The following is a 21,007-nucleotide window of genomic DNA, read 5'->3' as shown; positions in this document are numbered from 1 at the left end:
TATTATATTTAAAGTTTAGATCATTGTTGAGCGATTATAGCAGATTTCTTTTGTAGTAAATTAAACTGTATTGGACATGACTGATCTTTGCAAACTTTATCTAATTAAAGTTTTCTGTTTAAAGGAGATTAGGATCAAATTGATTCGCCTTCTTAGAAAAAAGCTTCTCGAAATTAAAAACCAGGCCAAAATTTGCCTAAAAACCCCGAGTCAATATTTTAAAGAACATAAGCCGAAAAATCTTATGTAGTAAGATATATAACGTTCACATTTTGTTTATATTTATGCTTTCTTCTTCGATTATTTAATTTACCAAATTAACACAAGATGACTTTGATGATTTTGATGATTTTTTTTTTAGGGAAAATTTAAGCAAACTTACCTTCCATCTCTCAGCGCACTTTCGGGAGAATTCGGCAAAGATGACTGTCTCATCGGGATGCTTCTTCTTGTGCTCCTCTCGGCATGTTTGCACAAAGTAAGCGTACGCTGTCATACGGCCTCGGGGCTTCGCATCAGCTTTAGCACCACGAATCATCGTGCTCTATATTTTTGAGAAATAAAATATAAAAAAATATGAAATTAATAAAAATGTATTTACATGTGGTTTTAATAATACATTTTTGTATTCTAAAACTCCACCCTATCTTATGAATGTTTCGACTTTTTTATATGTTAGCTTCGTGATATTGAAAGTTTGAAATGAAGATTGTAACACAGACGACCGTCGAAGGCCCTATAAAATGTATTGAGTAGTCGTGCGCTAAGAAATTTAATTGTTTGGTGCATTTTAAACACGATTCGTTGATCAACCTCTCGAGTTCTCGACGGTTTGTATCGACCAACGCCTTTATTCGCATTATCCACATCGGCTTCAAGAGGCCTTCCACCTTCAACACATCTTCTCAGTACACATCACATAATTTTCGCCCTGCTTGAACTACATTTTTACCCTTTTGATTGTAAAACAGTAAAATTTGCTGAAAATGAGAAATGAGAATAAGTGTGAAGTGTTGGCATCAAACGAAATTACTTAGCGAAAGATCATGACTTAGATTTAGTCATGTCCTCAGATTTCAGATGTCGATCTGAATTTTTGCACATGTCGTTTTCTTCCCAAGAATTTACGAATTTGTCGGAACCGCCGACATCGAACCGAAATAGCATATAGATGACATATAAGGTGAACTATCAAAATATATTCACGCAAATGGATTATTGTCCAAGACATCGGTACAATTTTCATAGAAATTGTTTAGATGGAACTACTATAGCGTATGGCTGACATAAACTGATCGATCAAATTTAAGTTGGTACTTTTTTATTTGTGTGCTATTCAGGGCAACCGAAGTTAACATTTTGTCTTATTTTAATTTATTTTGAATATCTATTTCTGACATAAGTGGCATCTCTGTACATACATATGTATATACACACATGAATAGATAACGACAGAGACGAGCCAGCAAAATGAAAAATGGCTTCGCAATAGAATCTTATAGCATCAATAACGAATTATGCATATACACATACCAATTATGTATTGTAAATGCATGTATTCAAGCATATAACATAAAATTTACTTGCAGCACAAGCAATAAAACAATAAATTTACATTTTACATAGGATTTTGCACATATACAAATACATAAGTAAATACTATATACATATACATTTTAATGGAAGCTGAGCAACATTCACATGTATAAGACATCTATGCATACAAACATACATATAATGTTATATACATGTGTCCATATTTATAATTAAGGTGCCGGCGTCGATGCTCGTGTTGAAGTTGACAGTGATGAAGTGACGATAGGCAGACAGCCAGCCAAACTCATGGCAGCTACAAGTGCATGTACATATTGCCCTGCAGCCTCACAAATGTGTGGGAGTTTTGAAAATATCTAAGCTTACATATCGGTGGAAGGGAGTGCAAATAGCACAGAAGAATTGAAAGATAGCAAAAATATATATGCATATATACATTTGTATGTACATATACCGAAAGTATGTATAATATATGCTTACTATATAGTATATTCAGATATGTATACTAAGCATTAACTGCATTTAGTATAAATATGCAGTATGTATATAGTATGCAGTTTTCATAGCTAAAATAAAATGTAAGCTTTGTGCGCTACCAGAAGAAGACAGCTAGGCAAAGGACGCTGAGTTGAAGCAAAGTTGTCAGTTTCCAGGCAGCCAAACCGTTATTGCACTGTCACCAAGAACTCTGTCGCAGCAATGCCGTGGATTAAGTGCAAGTGCAATGTATATTTTGTACAAGATGAGTAATAATATGGTATATGAAGGTGGCCTGTCGGGCAATTATTTATTATATCGTATTTAATTCCCTCTGGTGAACAATGTGATGCCGACAAGGCGGCTAACGCTGTTGGCGATTATTCGTGCATTCACACATGCATATCTGAAAATACAGTTGATGATGATGAAAATGTTGAGGTTTTTATCTAAATGGTGTAGTTGCTGCTGGCACACGGATTTTATGAGGGTACTGTCATAGAGATGAAAGGATGTTGGGAAATCGATTTGCAATTTGCAACTCATGAAGGCAAGGCAGTGAATAGTTTCAACCGAAGAATAGTTGAAGTTATAAGGTATATTTTATTCGTTTATGCATTTCGTTGAATAAATTTTTCTTCATTTTATTTAATAGTTTATTGTTTCTATTTACTTTGAATATGACACGACTGATCGCTCTGCTGCGTACTATTTTTCCAGTTTTCTGTAGAAGTGCAATTATAGTAATGTTGCATCATATTTCTATTGATCTAACCACAACATTTGTACCTTATGCAAAAAATGTGATTTACACGTAAAAACGCTGCGAAGATATGTTTTTAAAATGACCGAAGTCTATATTTTTAATTTTACTTTAAGCTATACATCGTTGATTTACATATTAGATTTTTCAATAAAAAATATGCATTATTTTATATGTTCCAATGACTGGACACAAACACTATTTAGGTGACATTTCGTTAAAATTATCTCTGATAAATGGACAAGATTTCATAAAATGTGTATAGAAAATTATGCATAATTTGTGGTTCCCGTTTCTTTTACTTCATATTAATTTGTGGTGTTGTGCGAAAGTTTTTTAAGACCAATACTTAAAATGATCACCGCAGGGAAATTTACTTGATTTACGAACAAAATACTGCTGCGGTAGATGCCTGGTTATGAGGAATTTCACTGTACATATTTATATCACGAGGCAATAGCGAAACAATAGCATATTACAGATAAGTCGTAACCTCGATAAGCGAAAAACCTTGATATTTCATAGTATTTCTTCGGTCCCTAGAAAAATTCGCGAAAAATGCATGTATTTCGGTCCCTTTGATAACTCGTATTTTTCTTGAGACAAAAATTGAAAAATGTATATCAAAAGCCTCTACAACTCGTATTTTTTTTTTTTCACAAAAAACTGTACGTTTTTAACATCATTTCTTGTGTTTTATGTAAAATAGAAAAAATAAATAAAAAAAAAACTCCATAATTCGTATATTCTGTATGTTGCCTCTATAAGTTGTATAACTTGATAACTTGAAAAACTCCATAACTCGTATTTAAATTGTGGTCTCTTGCAAATACGAGTTATTGAAGTTTCACTGTAATTGATTCTTATTAATACGAAAGACGATGTTTTGAAAATTAAATGTTTACGCATAAGTAAAAATGTTGTTTGTTTTGTCTAACAGTGAGTAATCAGATACAGGAAATCTACTGTAGCTAAATTCAGCTACGAATTCCAACGAAAATCAGGTTTTATACGTTTACACGGTTTACCATATATAACGATACATTGAGACAAAAGCACCCGGAAATTGTAATTAAATTCGTCGGGTAAATGATATTTAAAAAAAATATATTTGGTTAAGTTAGTAGGGCTGATCAAAATATGAGCGCGATCTGTCAACCGGCTTTTTCACAGCAGCTGCTGAAGTCGGTATAACTGAGTAGTGTGTTACAATTTTTAGAAATAAAAATATCGAATAAAAATTTATTTCAAATTTTTTATTTCTAACCAAATTTCGTGTGCATCCCGCCACTAATGAAATAATAAAAAAAGTGAAGGATATGGTGTTGGAAAATCGTCAGGCTAATGCTAGAGATATGGCAAGAGAGCTTGGCGGCTCTCGCTAGTCCGTTCGAATGATTTTGACGGATATTTCAGGTATGAAACGCGTTCTTGCTCGACTCGTTTCATAAAACTGAATTTTTTTCAAAGGGAGTACGATTGCAACCGATTTTAAAGCCAAAAAGGCAATGAATACCACTGACCAAACACCCACGCAATTCCCATGGCATCCGGTTCTACGCACCGGATTTTATCTGGCCAAAGACTGCTTTTTATTTAAATATTGATGAATAATTAAATATTTTGCATGTTATTTAAAATTTCCGAGTATTTTTTTGTCAGAATGTATCTCATACATAAGAACACAGATGCATGTCATAGGACTTAGTCAGCAAATAGCATCAAGCGGAAACGCAATTAAAATTATCTAACAGTTTAGTCATAACAGTTGAAAAAATATATAAAATGAAATCAAAAAATTATATTACATATACATTTACATATAACTTACGTAAAGTGTTTCAATAGTAAATTGTTATGGGAAGAAACGATAAATTAGATTGAACTACAGGGAAGACCTTAGATTCACTCAGAACCCGGTAAATTGACAGAGTTAAAACAGTACTTGTATATTTTCGAAACGAGAAATTCAACTTTATGGTGAAAAACCCATCTGACGCGGACTAGTAAATACAGTGATTATCCGCATAATCGGACACCCGCATCTCCGCATGGGGCTGTCCCTGTATGGGGCGCGGCAAGGACGAATGTTTAAAATGTACTCTTGTACCTCACAGCTATATTTATACTAAACTAATAAATTCGAGCCAATGTGAATAAATGAATGTTGTAAATGCCACATATTTTAATATAAGAACCACATTGAAATATCTTAATAACTTTATGCATGAGTTTTGACCTAATAATTTCCAAAAAAAATGTTTTTTTTTCTACATAAGATATTAAAAAAAATGCTAAATTACAATTTAAAATTAAAAACTATCAATATCGCAATCAAAAATTACACACCCACCTTCAATATCCCTCCTAARTGCGGTAATGTAATGTAATATCAAATTATAAGTGCAATATAATGACAGATTAATGATGTCATAAATTACCCAAATCAGATTCAAACAAATGTACTATGTAATACCTACCTACAAACACACACACGCTGCATTGTAAACAAATAAATACAATTGATGTTAATCATACGCCATGTAGGCCCTAACCTGCACACAACACAGAAAATTTCTCTCATTCAAGCAAACATATTATGTACTATTATGTACAGCGGAGTAACAGTGCGATTGTTATCGTCAAGTCTAATCAGCAAACAAATCAGATCAGCGTATCAGAGCAAAACGAATGAGAAATAAAAACAAAAACCGATAATTGTCGTAGGTCAGGCAGCCGGCAAATTTCTAGTGAGTACGCCAAACCTCATTGACTAATCAAACACAATACATATTCGTATTCTGCTTTAAAATATGTAGGTTTGTGCATGTGTCAAGCGTTTATTTATTTTTTTTTTCTAAAATAAAACTTGCATCCAAACAAGCTACCCATGACACTGAACTGCCGGTATTTTTAGTTGCTAGAAAATCATAAAGTAAACAAAAAATTAAATACGAGTGACTCAGGTGTGTAGTAGAGCGCGCATCAGTGTTCTGTGTACAAATGTGCATACAAAATTTCAACGCAGCATTCTGCAAAGTGACACAACACAACGTTAAACACCATACATACATATACCATAAAGTGTATGGATGGCGTGACGTGTGGCGCCTGTGATTGCGAGCAAAAATGGAATGACTAAAACGTTGGCGGCGCTGTCGAAGCGCCAAGTGTTGCTGTTGCTGACTATGGCAACGTCAACCACAAAAAAAAACTAAACCAAAATGAAGCCACAGCAACAGGAACAATAACAAAACAACGCAGCAACTTGGAAAACAATAAAAAATCGAACAGAACACACAACCAACTGTTGCGCGCGTGTGAACAAAGGAATAAAAATTTATTACATACTTTTTCTGGCTTCGCTTATTCTCATTTGTGAGTTTCGTTTATTTTCTCCCCTACAAGCGGCATAAACAAAAGCAAAAAAAAAAAACGACAAGAATGTAGACTCTAAATGTAAGAGGAGCAAAAAAACAAAAACACCAGCGCAGCGCAATCAAACACACACAGAACCACATACCCAACAAAAGCCGTGCTCATGTGCATATTTTTATACAGTGATGTGCATATTATAACAGATTGACATGCAAACAATACATATGTATTTACGTAGGTACATATGTACACATAAAAATTAAATATAGATAAAAAAAAAACGGCAAGTTAAAAGCTAAGCAATTGCCACCTCGAAGAACAGTTGTTGGACAAACTGTTGGCAGACTGTTTGACGCCAGCGCTACGCCACGTATGCGCAACTATATCAACAAACGTAAATACATGCATAATACGAATATACAGATATACTCAAGTATGTATGTGTGTTTGTATATCTATCAGCACATTCACGTGATAATGACAAAGCAAGAGCGAGTGCATGAAAAAGATTTCACAGCAATAAAATTTAGTGCAGAGAAAAAATCAACTACAACAATAACAACAAAGGCGGCATAATACCATAAAAGCAATCACAAAATACTAACAAAACACAGCAAACACCAACCAAATCAGACGAAACCAAAACCAATGTGGCTTAGTGAATGGCTGCCGAACGGACGGACTGACTGGCTTGCTGGTGGCTTTTTTGGCTGTCTAGCTAGCTACTTAGTGGTTGTTTGGCTGCCCTGGACGACTCACTCGCTCATTGACTATTACTGATGCCATTATTGTTACTGTTCTTGTTGTTATTGATATTGTTGTTGTAGTTGTTGCTTTCACTGTCTGCCGCTGCCGGTTATTAGTGAATGAACAGGCAAATCAGACTAGTCAACACCAATGAATGAAATTACATGTGGATATATGTATGTATGTATATACAACAAAGCAAAAAATCACATTCATAATAGAATTTAAATATGAGCATTTAGTATAACAACAAATGTACAAATAACATACAAGAACAGCGTGTACAGCACGCATATAGCTGCGGTGAGGAAATACAAGAAATTTTAATGCACACACATACACATGCATATGTACGTCAGCAAAATAAAAACCAACTGACGAACAGTACGACTGGATGGCAAATACCAACAAATGTATGTGCATACAAAAACAAGGGATCCCCACACGAATATGCATAAAGAGGAGATGTTGAAATAGCACTACATATTAAATGGAAATATTGGCAGTGTTATATACAGAAGCATCTATGTATGTAAGTATATTTCTTTGTCGATTTATACCTATACACCAACAACAACAGAGCAATGATTACTGCTGCAGGCGACTGTTGCTCATACAACGCACATTCACACTTAATATGTATGTATACTTATGTATTTTTTGTTATTATCGTCGCAGTTGAGATTTTTATTTTTGCTTTGCTTTGCACACAATACAATTCGTGATTATTATATTTTATTATGCGCTTTGTTGTTACTTAAGGCCTTGTGTATGTATTTGTTTGCCGGCTGGTTGGAGGTTGCAAACACCCACAAAAGCTTTAATCTAATTTTCATTATATACGTTTACAGATGTATATACATATGTACATTTACACCAGAAAAATAACGAGGAAGTAAACATGAAACAAAAACTGACCGGCAACGAAATTTGCAGAAAGAAGGGCAAAAATAAGAAAATTTCATGTAGTGTTCTAAAGCTTTTATTGCTAGTAAACTTGGCAGTAAAAATTCATGATTTATAGGCATACATTAAATTGGCGCCAAATTAGAAAAAAATAATCGGGTGGTTCAGAATTTAACTTAAGAAATACGGAATTGACTAAATTTTTGAATTTATGAAACACAGATTTCCACGAATTTGCTCGAGGAAAACCATGTAACCCCATAATTTGGAGCTGTAGTGTCAACAATTGAAATGACTGAAAAAGCAATCGCTCAGGAGCTGCCCGCTTTGGCCAATTGGAGAGCAATTGTTTTCCATCACACGACAACGAACGTTCACACACATTTTGCTGGTGAAAAGTTTTTGGGACTAGAGTTTAAGTCGGGAATTATATGTAGGAGGAACGCATCTTGATCGGTGTACATTTGTTTATAAAAAAAAACTTTAAATACTAAAAAAAATATTTCTTTTCATTCATAAAAATCTTTTGCATTCTTTGTACCATATATGTATATCTCACTTGTTTTTATTTCCGTTTTTATGCTATAAAATCTACAAACGATTAGCTCTTATTATTGCGCAATAAAGCTGCTGCTGGATGTTGCTTGTGCTGTTGCAATTAGCCAATGTTATGATTGTCATACAAACTATTGTTATTGTTTTGTGTGCGCTTTTTGGAATATTTTTGCTTTTTTTTGCTAACAAGTTAACGCCACATAGGCAATATACCTCATTTTGTTGGGCAAATCAATGAATGAATGGTTGAATGAACATAATGTGTACGAATGCACAATAAACTAGGTGAAAAAATACACAAACATATACAAGAGCGAGATACAAAAACGAAGTAAATAAAATTTGCTTAAATGAAAATGAAAACAGACAAGGTAAAGAACTAAATGTGCGGAGTAAGAGAGGAGAGTGTTTGAAGTAGCAAGCTATCAAAATTTAAATATATCTGTGGTAGTAATAAAAGCCGAAAGCTGACTAATAAAAATTGACCACTTGGCAAATTTGACTCATTCGAAGAGGGTTAGAATGAAATTTTATAGACAAATGAGTGAGAATAGTGTTCATGGTAATGTTATATGGTATTTATTGTGGAGTAATATCTAACCTGAATCTAAAGACAAAAGATATCAAAGGTAAGTGTTGGACTTGACGTTCATAAATATTTTGAGAAGCAAAGGATCAGTGCTAAGTGGGTGGCAAGAGCTCACAATCACAAAAAAATTATTTGACGGTTCTTAAAAGTGGATATGCCCAAACGCGAACTTTTTTTCGAAGACTGCACACGATCAGCCGAGACCAACCTAAAAGTAGAGTGGAATGGCCAAATCACCAATTACAATTATTATATAGCATTATTGAAACATTTAAAGAACGAAATCACATTGGCAAGACCACGTCACAAATCAAAGAAAACCTTCGAAAACTTTCTTCTGCTTACACAGCATTTACCTTTCCCGCTCGCATACTATCTTTTATATTTGCTAAAAGTCTCAGAAAAGAAAAAAGAAGCCATTAAAATATTTCTATTACTCTAACTTCATTATGGTTGACTGTTGCTTACGCCTGTTGCATTTGAAAAGAGCGAAATAACAAGCAAATTAAGAGCAAACAGCAAAAAAAAAAATGCTGCAATAAGGGCAATGGAGGTTAATGTTGACAAACAAATAACATTTTCTTCTCCTTGAATGTTGCCTCATACCTAAACATTTATGGTACACTCGACGACTTATCATCTAAGTATTAGATGAATGATTGAGAGCACAATACACAGTTGCGGTCAATTTCTTAGTAGTGCTAGACATTCATTTAATATTTATGTGTGATCATACTTTTTTATTACAATTTTTTGTTGGGATGCATTTTAAAAAAAGTTACCATCAGATGTTGACATAAAAACATGCTTCAACTTGTTTCGCTTGGCTTGTTGGTTTTGTAACAATTGTGGGACTTTTTATTTGCAACCCGTTTTCTGTCAGTCAAAATCTTAGTAGCGTTTTTTTTATTTAATTTAAAAATAACGGAGTTTAATTTAGAAATAACGGGTTTTCGATATTAATATTAAAATTTTATTTTTATTCATTTAGAAATGTCGAAAAGACAAGAGAAACACACCCTGATAAAAAAAAAATGCTTTCTGAGGACAAAACTAATGTCGAAGTCCAAAATATTCTTAATTGCTCATCCACAAAAAGTGGAACAAGCCAGAAATGACAGTATGAGAAGTCAACTCCATTGTCAGATACCCAAGGCAGATTCCATTTGCGGCTGCTACAGAGGTAAAAGGCGCCTTTAGTGTACCTAGAAGTATTTAAATTATATGCCGGTATTTGTGTGATCATGACTTGGGGACACCCGATCCATAAAAAGGGCCGTTATTGCTTAAAACACATATTGAACAAAGACTTTGATTCGCTAAAGGAAATTTGAATTGGTCTTCGACAAAATGGTGGAACATTTTATGGTCGGACGAATCGAAGATTGATAAGTTTGGCGGAAAAGGATCGCGACAATATGTAATACGTCCGCCCTATACCGAATCTTCTTCTTCTTGATTGGCGTAGACACCGCTTACGCGATTATAGCCGAGTTAACAACAGCGCGCCAGTCGTTTCTTCTTTTCGCTACGTGACGCCAATTAGATATTCCAAGTGAAGCCAGGTCCTTCTCCACTTGGTCCTTCCAACGGAGTGGAGGTCTTCCTCTTCCTCTGCTTCCCCCGGCGGGTACTGCGTCGAATACTTTCAGAGCTGGAGCGTTTTCGTCCATCCGGACAACATCCTATACCGAATACCAGCCGAAATATACAACAAAAACGGTAAAGCATAGTGGTGCGAATATCATGGTTTAGGCATGCTTTTCTTGGCAAGGTATAGGACCCATTTATTAGTTCAAGGAAAGTATGACTGATGATCCATATGTCGAAATACTCCAGAAAGCCATGCTGCCGTATACCAGTGAAGATATTCCTCTAGTTTGGACGTTTCAGCAGGACAGCGATCCCAAGCACACAAGTAAAGTTGCTAAAAGGTGGCTTGAGGAAACGAATGAGAAGGTAATGGAATGGCAGCCACAGGCCACTGACATCAACCCCACAAAAAATTTGTGAACTGATGTCAAGAAAACAGTATCCCAATGTAAGTCGACATCGATCACGCAATTCAATTATAGCTGTGAAGAACGCAGTGAGTCTATTTCCATCGAAAGATGTCAAAAACTCGTTGACTCAATGCCACGAATGTTACACTATTAAGTTTTTGAACGCCGAAATTCCTCATAATTTTTTTCATATATTTATAATTCATTCAAACTAGTTAAGCAATGAGTTTTTTTTTGTGATTTGTTTTACTTACTGTTAAGGCTTTTATGGTAAAAAATATTTTTACCATAATATAACATATTTTTAAAATGCTGTCGATGATTTCTGATTGTTACCGGAAAATTTATAAAAACAATAGCTTTACAAAACACCATCAACATAAAAATGGCAAACAAAAATATCAGATGATATCCAACCACTATGTCTAATGGAAAAAACAGCAACAACACAATCAACAATAAATCATTAGTTAGGGGCGCACAAATGATTACCGTACTCACTGTTGCTCTACATATCTAAATATGTTTCTATGTAGCAATTCCAACACTTGATTTTGTGTGCAGCAATTGTGTTCAATAAAATTCAATGAACTAACAAGTGAATAATTGAAAAAGTGACCCTTCATAATGTGTGTTACATTCGGTTTAGCTCATCACAGGAAGAGCAACGGAAGGGATTAAGTACTCTAAGTGGCAATATTAGAGGGTGGCTCAATAATGTAAATAACACAACATTGCAATAACCGGCTTAATGAAAATAAATATATTGTTTTTTATGGTTGCGGTAGAAAAGTTTTGATGGCAACACATACGGTAGCACTAGGTCATGGTGTACGAAAGTTTCCGTGCATTAAATATTGAAATAATATTAGCATTCATCCCTTATATTATTTGCCCTTAATAAGGCAAGGATTGCAGTTCATTTTTGCAAGAAATTTGTGTTTTATATACATATATACATATGTATTGTATACAAAAATGTATATATTTTTATTATTGGACAATATAGACTTCTTATTCTAAATGTACAATTTTTAGCAGGTGTACCATCTGATTAAATTTGATTCGGCTTAAACTTCGCGCGCAAACCCCAAATATCCTAGATTGGTTGGGTCATTGACTGAGTAATTTAATATAATAAAATTTCTGGTGCCGAAACGTTCAGAATATTGGAAAAGGCCTTCATTGTTTGTCGCAGTTGATTAATACAAATTATTCAAAGAGGATCGAGAACGCGTTGACGATGCACCAACTCCTGGACAGCCATTAACTGATGGTCAACACGTCCATAAAATAAAATAATTGATGCTTGAGAATCGACAATTAACAGTCAGAGATCTTCTGGCATCGTTGACATATCGGAAAGTTCAGTGAAAACCATTTTGTAAGATCATTTCATTTGGACTTAAGAAAAGTGAAAGAACGATTGGTTTCGAAATCACTCACAAACTCACTCACTTAGCGAATCCTTACCATCCAAATGGGGACTACAAACAACAATAACGATAAGAAGCGAATTAATTTCGAAAACTGAACATATGGATTTTCCTCATGCTCTTACAAAACGAAATTTTCTTCGTCGTATTAACGACGGTAATTCGCTTATCACACGTCAAAGAAGTGATTTTTGAAATGCATTGTTATTGGCGACTAAAATTTAGTTTTTTACAAGAATATAAAGCGCAAGAGATCATACTTCAAAAAGGATGAAGACCGATAGTCAAAACAATGCTTATGATGTCTATTTGGTGGAATTTCAAAGGGGTTGGTTGTTTTGAGCTTCTGCCCGAAAATACCACGATTAATTCTGAAGAGGGTTGTGATCATCCGAATAAATTGAGTGACGCCCTTAAACAGAAGAGGCCAGAATTAATAATAAAAAAAAGTGTAAAAAAAAAGTTCAGGATAATGCGTGACCTCATACAAGATTGATAACTCGTTAAAATAAAGCGAAAGCAAAATTTGATAAGCGTGGAATCAGTCTCTTGCTCGAAATATAGCAAAGAGTATTAGATCAAAACCATCCAATATAACCTTTTTTATGCTCGTGTGAAGTTTAATCTTATTATGTCAATTAGTGCGATTTCCGGGGATTTCTACTCTGAATTACATAATTTTATTAACTACGAAAATTTGTGGAGTAGAGGACTTCAACATCTCTTACAGACCGATTCAATGTATGCCAATGATGGACTCGTACCAAATGGCCTTAACCTTTTGCAAAAACGACGTCGTGTAGAGGACACAAAAGAAAGTTAAGCATTTAAGCGTAGCTGAGAGCCCAACAATCATCAAACGCATCATTAATGGTGACGAGAAGTGGATTTGTGAGTAAAAACCACGCCTAATGCGATCAAAAATCACAACTCATCGCCTTCTTCCATTACCGTTTTGCGATTTACCTTAAATTCGTTCGACACATGGTCAAATAGATAATAAGGAATACAACCGACCGTTTTGAAATGTTTCTATATAAAACAATTTGTCGTAAAAGACCGGAATTGTTGGCAGAAAATTCTTGGATTGTGTATTTTTGTACAAACATGAAATAAGAGCCAGATTTATAAGTTTTTTTTTCCATTCCAGGACAAATTTGGACAATCAAAGCTTACTCTTTAAAATTAAAAAACAACAAGTCGTTATTAACTAAGAAGTTTAAAAGCGTTCATCTACATATATAAAAAAAGCGCTTTGAAACCTACGTACTTTTAAAGTTAACAGTAAAAAAATCACTTGGCTATTTTAAATTACCAGTTGCATACATATCTACTTGAAATACTTTCCCTTCTTCCAATTACGTTTACATTTTTTTAATCATTTTTTGTTAGTAATACCAGTTCTTTTCTACGTTCCACCATAAATCCATTTTCTGTCATTATCGCGAAGAACAAAAGAAATCGTAACCTACAATCAAAGATTTTAGCCCCATAAACCAAAAGCGTTGAACGAACGAACGAACGATTTATGACATTTATATCAAATTTATATCAGTACTTTAATTATAAAACCATTATTTTCACATAAATATACACAAGCACACTGCAAGCTATACGGGGAGTATATGCATGTGCCAAGAAACTTGCAACATTTTCTCAGCCATCCGTGTCTAAAGAAACGGCAGCAGCGGCAATCAGCCCACCAATCAAACCAGTCTTAAGGCAGCTGCACAAAGTTTTATTTCATGCACGAACTTCGTCTTCAGACACGGCCGCCGTCGTCGCTGCCACTCGATGCGTGTTGTAAAAAAACAACAATTGGCTAAAGAGAAAAAAAAAAGAAATAAAAATAATGGTTATTTATTCCTACCACAATTCCGCTGCGAGCAACGAGTTGTTAGTATTTCTTCAACCGAGATTTCTTATTAAGACAAGCTGCGAGCCAGCCAGACCAGTTCTTAGTTCTTCTTGGCTGGTTATTGCCTCTGACAACGTTGTTGTTTGTGTAATTCTTACACTTGGTTAGCTTTTTTGCATTTTGTGTTGCTTCTGTTTTGAAAATTATTTTCCTTACGTCCGCTTTGGCATTTGCTTCGCTTCGCTTTTAAATTGTATTATGACGATGACGACGGGCTATGGCCAAATCGCGTTACAACCAAGCAAGCATTCTTCTTGTTTTTGCTTGTTTGTTTGCCGTGAGGAGTGCAGATACGTGTGTATATTTTTACATCAATTTTCCTTCTTCGAAAATTCTTTGAAACACCACTTTAACCAGAATTCGTGACGATTTACTTGTTCTGCCAGCTTAGATGCACAAACTACACCGCCCTACCCCTATAATATGTATAATACCACCATAGAAGCATCATCATTCAGCGCGTTCTCCTCTTTTATTACGTTTTCTCTCAATTTTATCAGAATAGACGGCTTATGTTTGCCAATTCTCTGGAGTTCCAAACAAGTAAAACCTTTGACTGTTGCCACTGCTTACCGTCTGACTAGCCTGTCACTTTCCTTCCCCACCCCTTGCGCAATCGCATACCCCTTGGCAAGTCGTGACTTTCCATCACCTGGTTCGCTGGTTAGTTACTTTTTCAAGTTATGTATGAATACCCGTTTTTATAGTAGAATATGTGTACATATACATATGTTATAATGTTTGTTGTTGTGTTACTTTTAAAACGCTTAATTTTGTTTGTAAACGAGTTTCCTTTTCTTTTTTTATCTCTTAATGCAACAGTCCCTTCATGAGTGCTACAAAGTCTCTTAGTCGTTTATTTACTTCAGGTAGCGATCAAAAAAAAAAAAAACCTTAGCTTGTCGAGGAAATGTCAATTCATCAAAAATTCATTTGTACGTTCGTTATTTTGTTCTTTCTTTGTTTCCTTCACTTTTCTCAATTGAGCAGTTTTCTCACGTCTCTTATTAAGGCAGCCGGCACAGTCTGTCCACTAGCACGGTTAATCGTGTTAGTTTCGTCCTTTACGCAAATTAAATTTAATTACACGGTAAACTGTAAAACTCATTTCGCCTCCCGAAGGTTTGAAGGTTCTTTGAGCTACTTACTTACTTATCAAACTAGTTTTCATTGTAATTTGCCAAAATGCAATGTCAGTGGAAAATAATTAAGGAAAAGTAAATGTAAACAACTAACGGTAATAAAAGGTATTAAGAGATTTCAGAGTATTTTCAAAGTTCAGAAAATGAGATTATGTGGAACAAATTTAGGATAATTAGTTATATAAAAAGATGTACACTGTGTCAGACAACGGAACATTTAAGATCATTAAGCAAGTTTGGTACATGATGTTCTAAATCTATTGTTCTGGAGGAAACGGTGTACAAATTATATGTAATATTCTTTAATTTTACAGTTAAACTACAAATTCACTATTTTTCTGTCATTAGCGACCTTCAAATTTGAAACAATATTCGAATACTAAGTAATGATATCGAATCATTGACTAAATTTAATTTGATAAAAAAAATTAATAAATTGAAAGGAAAAGAAATTCAACCATTAAATGATTATTCGGAATTCTATAATATAGCATGGATATCCATTAATTATCTCCTCCTATAATTATGAAATATTGATCTTGACAGAGAAACACATGCTTTTGGAAGTATGAAAGCTACAAAAACGGAGCCAAAATATGAGTATGTCGTGAAGTCAATAAATATTTTTTTATAGCAGTCGTCCATTAAACTCTGTTAATGACAACAAAATCGAAAAGTTAAAGAAACTTCAAGCACTGTCGGCGTGCTGGCAACAGAGAGATAGTAGACGATCTCCACAATATCTCTTAAGGATCAACTCAAGAATTTAGTTTAAAATTTTGTTGGTATGAAGCATATTAATGCTACACTCGTATCAATAGACGTAAATTTTCTGCAAAAACAACATCGAGAGGAGTTCGTAAAAGTGTCAGCTACGTTGAGAACCTTACATTTATCAAACGCATCAGTACTGGTGATATGCCCTGGGTTTATGAATATACATATTACAAATTTTCAACAATCCTTGGAAGTATGGCTTTAAAAAAATGTATCCGAAACCGAAAAAAACAAAATTCGCTGAAAGCACTCACAGCTAAGTTAGGTTAATAAGGTTAAGTTTACGGCATCGTAAATATTTAAATAACCTCAGAGAAAATTATTAATTAAACTCAAAAACTTATTATTTCCGAGTTGAAGCAAAAAATCTGTCTCTTAAATAATTATGGTACAAAAATTTCTACACAAATTTATTTGCATACATTAAAACTTTAATAGTGCTGTTGCTGGCGCCACTGGCATGGCTGCCCTATGCAGGTGGGTTTTAACCAATGGTTTGTATTTAATTATATCTGTCTTTTTAGATGCAATTGGCAACGCATTATTCTCATATACATTAAGAATGCACACATGCAAATGTACATACGAACATATGTATATAAAATCGTAGCAGCTGCAAAACAAGTGTTTAGTTTTTCACATTAGAGCGATGTCAAGCACGAAAAAAAAGCAGCATTTAGCGACGGGCGGGCGGCCGGCAAAACAACATTCACCTGCAACCTTTAATGCAAAAACACATACGGGCACGCACACATACAAAAAAAAATTAATGGAAGGAAAATCTGCCTTCGAAGCAGCTTGTAAGGCTCAACAATTGGTTAGCAGGTGGAACTGCCATGATCGCAATCACACACGCATTTGCTGTTGTTGGTCTTGCCTTTTCGCATTTTTCCCCATTAGTAGTCATCAATTGATAAACAACACACTTCTAGGAGAAGAGAGGAAAGAGAAGAGGTGAAATAACCACCACATGAAGATAAGAACAGGTGGACACTACAACAAAACTGTAGAATCTTATAAAAAAGCATTAAAAACTTAACAGTAACAAACAAGCACTGCAGCACTGACACTAAGTCTTACACAGTGATTGCAAGAACATAGATGCATACACAAAAACATACATATATGTAGCTATGTGTTTACATCCATACAACATACATATATACATGCAAGCGCGCATATTAGTTTTGCCACTGAACAGTTTTTATTACAACTTCAGTTTACAGCTCAGTCAATGCTTTGCAAGTTAATGGCTACACTTTTTTGTCGTACTCTAATCATGGTGGTTGTTGTTGCTGTTGTTATGCAGCCAGTTAGTTAACTTGGTCTCTAAGTCAGTTGGACAAATCGCCAGCAAATGGTTAACTGTTTGCCTGACCAACAAAGAAAAACACCAACCAGACAGCCACAACCGCAACAGCCAAGCCGGGCAACCAGCTATGTAGCTGGCCAAGCATTGATGGCTCATGCGAACGCAAAGCGGCAACTCGCTCAACATATGGGTGCGCATGCGCATTACTTGGAAGACACTTCAACCGCCGCAACTGTTGGTTGGTAATTTTGTTGTTGTTAATGTTTTTTTTTTTGTATTTGCTATTGCAACGCAATGTTATGTTGCTGCTATTTTTGTTGTTATTGAGGCAACAAAAAGTGAATGTGATTTTTTAACGCCTTTTAGTTTCAGTTTCGATTTCTATGCTTAGTTTCGCTTTTATTTTCCTCAGTCACACTTTAGGCCGTCAGGCCGGCCAGCCAGTTAGTAGAGTCATTCACTTCATAAGCTAATAGTCAGTTGTTTGTAACGTTTGTATTGCTTTACTTGCACTTATACAACTAACCGGACACTAACACTCAATGAACTATCGGCGAAACAAGTTGTCTTACAACAAATAATACAAAGAACAGTTAACTGGATTGGAAACTTGAGTTTGGGTGGCCACCTTGGGAAATTATGGCATACTTACAACAACAGCAGCACAGATAAATGAATGTTTTTGTTTGGCGCTATCACGCTTCGACATATTTAAAAGAATTAACGAGTATTATGGTTCAAGGCATTGTTATTTTTATACCCTGAACAGGGTGTACTAAGTTTGACACAAAGTTTGCAACACCCAGAAAGAGACACATCGTTCTTTTCTCACACTCCCTATTGTCTCTATCTTAAGAGGAAGCTCTAGGAGCTATGTTGGAATTATCGCAACCACCGATATCGAACAACTATAGCATATAGCTGCCATACATACTGACCAATCAAACACAAGTATGGAAGTATGTATGGAAAACTGTTTATTTGTCAAAATTTCTTCACGAAATTGCCATGAATTATTGTCCAAGGCAACGGTACAATCTACGAACAAATTGTTGAGATCGGACTTATAGCATTTATGTAGCTGCTAACCAACTGAGCGGTAAAAATCAATTGTGAAGGGTATTATGCTGTGATGTTATTCTTTCTCGCCGTAATTAGCTAACTTTGACACCATTTGGTAGCGGGCTATCTTTGAACTTTATTTCGTACTATAAATAGTAACTCGTAATATAATTTAAATCACATGGTAATCAATGCAATTTGACCTCTCTCATGGCCTCTAACTTTCGTTGCATATGTGTGTGAGAATGTTAAAAAACAACAAAAACAATTGTATATCTTGTTTTCAAATACTGCGCATGGTGTCTCGATCAAAAAAAATTAAGCAGTTCACCTTAAAAAAATTTAAAAAATAGCAATTATTACAAAAGAGAAAGGAATTATGTATGTAATATTCTGCAAATGTATATGAGAAATATCGAAACATTGTTTGAATCCGTTAACTCACCTAAGTAGGGGAGCAACAACAAAACAACGATTAATTAATGCAAACAAGTCTGGGTAATTAAATACTCTTGGAGTAAATAAGAACTAATTTGTAGAATTTCAATTAAACAAATACATAAATATAATATATCTATTTTTTGATATTTATTAATTGAATGTATTGGAAAATGTTACTTTTTTTCATATAATATAAATTTACATATTATAGTATTTGGAGTATGGAATCAATATCCAAAACTTCAATGATAGTGGGCGAATGCATGAATTTGGGTTATTAAATATTACATGTGTTTTTAAGCCAGTGCTGCACATAGAAAATTTATTATCTTAAGCTGACGTAGGAAATGTCGAAAAAAAAACCTTTGGAATTGTAAAAACAAAAGGGTAGGGCATATAGAAAAAAAATTAAGAAAAAAAAAAACAATATTTGGAATGTAAAGTAAGAATTCAAATTCGTTAACTGATTAAAAAACCATTAAAAATTCAACACGCATAGTTTTAAAGAAATATAAATTTACAACAAAAACAAACACATGTTTCGAACGAAATTTCAAACAAAAAATGTTAAAAAAATTCAAAAAAGCAGTATTTAGAAAATCGTCACGCATAAATGTCGATAATAAAAAGCAATATAAATTCCTAAAGTGATTTCTACTTTTTTTAAATTTTTTTTTTGCTTTTGGTAATTGTTAGCGCGCGAGCTTCGAATGTGCATATGTAATAGCATTTCCTTTCAATAATACTTCATCTTCACGAGCTTTTTCCTATTGTTGTTGTAAATTGTACTTTAGCCGACTATTTGGTTAGCCGGTTGTAGCGCAATTGCTGGGTGGTTTGGCTTGGTTGGGTTGCCGCCACTAATGGTCAACGAACTTCTTTCGAACGCTTGGTTTGGCGCAAAAACAACAAATATTATCAGCGGCTGAAAGCCAAAATAAAGAGCACCCACTTGAGCGCCATCATAACCAATAAGAAAAAAATATTTGTGTAGATTTACTACTAGGGGATTTTCTTTTTTAATCTATAAAAAATTATGTTAAAGGTATTGGTTGGTGTTGGTGTTGTTGCGAGGAGGATAAGGTTGATGGCATGCTTTCCGCTCGACTGGGCTCGGCGCTCGGCCCATTCGTCAGCCGAATAGCACTCCAAGCGGCCAAATACCGACAGAGCGAGGTAAATAAGCCAACAAGCAGCTGCTTTGCTCGTTGGAAACAAACGTGGGTTAATTTAGGCGTTTCATGCGGCACTAACTTTTATTGCAGTATTGCCAACTTTTTTGTTTTTGTCTTCACACACTATACTTTTTGGTATCATTATTCTTATTTCTTATATAAGTTTTTTTATTTTGCGTTGAGGAAATCAACAACGTGAAGCAACAAATGAGCTACCGCACATCGGCGGAAAATATTGTGCAAATGTGGGTGGCAATACAAGGATACATACATATGTACATATATGTAAGTTTAGTTGACTTCGAAAACGTCAATTGAAATACACATTAACAAAGTATAATGTTCTGTAATGCAAGCGGAATATTTGTTATATTGCATCATGTTTTGAAACGCATAAAACTGGTTGTCTATGCGCTTTGACAGTTTAAATATAAAAAATATACATTGTTTTCCGTTAAACACAATTTGAAGAAAAAATGTTGGTCAGGTTCGTCAAGTTTTCTGGCTCCTCAGGCGAAAGACGCAACCAATTATCTACCATTCTCGGTCAAGGACTGAATTTTTTTATGCTATGTTTTTGGCAAAAACTAAAGGAAAATCTGTTAAGATTTGAATATTTATCGCAATGAAAATAAAATATGTACAAATTGAACTTTTTTATAATAAATTTAAAAATGTGGCCAAAAAAATTTTGCTTTTTTTAACCACAAACTGTTGACTCATTAATAACTTTCACTTTGTCATAACTGAATTTCACCACAAATGTAGAAAT

General features: G+C 34.5%; 1 protein-coding gene across 3 annotated transcripts in view; it reads right to left on the bottom strand.

Moving 5' to 3' along the window:
• LOC108976003 (high mobility group protein DSP1) overlaps positions 1-21,007 on the bottom strand; it is a 49,600-nt gene that overhangs the window by 11,204 nt on the left and 17,389 nt on the right. For all 3 annotated transcript variants that reach the window (XR_001993914.1, XM_018944870.1, XM_018944871.1), the window contains exon 3: positions 383-544. Coding sequence is in view for 2 of the 3 variants with exons in the window: in XM_018944870.1 (XP_018800415.1) it covers positions 383-544 (162 nt within the window). In the remaining variant the exon portion in view is untranslated. The remainder of the gene's footprint in view (positions 1-382; positions 545-21,007) is intronic.

The sequence above is a fragment of the Bactrocera latifrons genome, unplaced genomic scaffold, assembly GCF_001853355.1.
Source record: "Bactrocera latifrons isolate USDA-ARS-PBARC rearing strain unplaced genomic scaffold, ASM185335v1 scaffold_71, whole genome shotgun sequence".
NCBI lineage: Eukaryota > Metazoa > Arthropoda > Insecta > Diptera > Tephritidae > Bactrocera > Bactrocera latifrons.
This window is presented reverse-complemented; position numbering and strand designations above follow the sequence as displayed.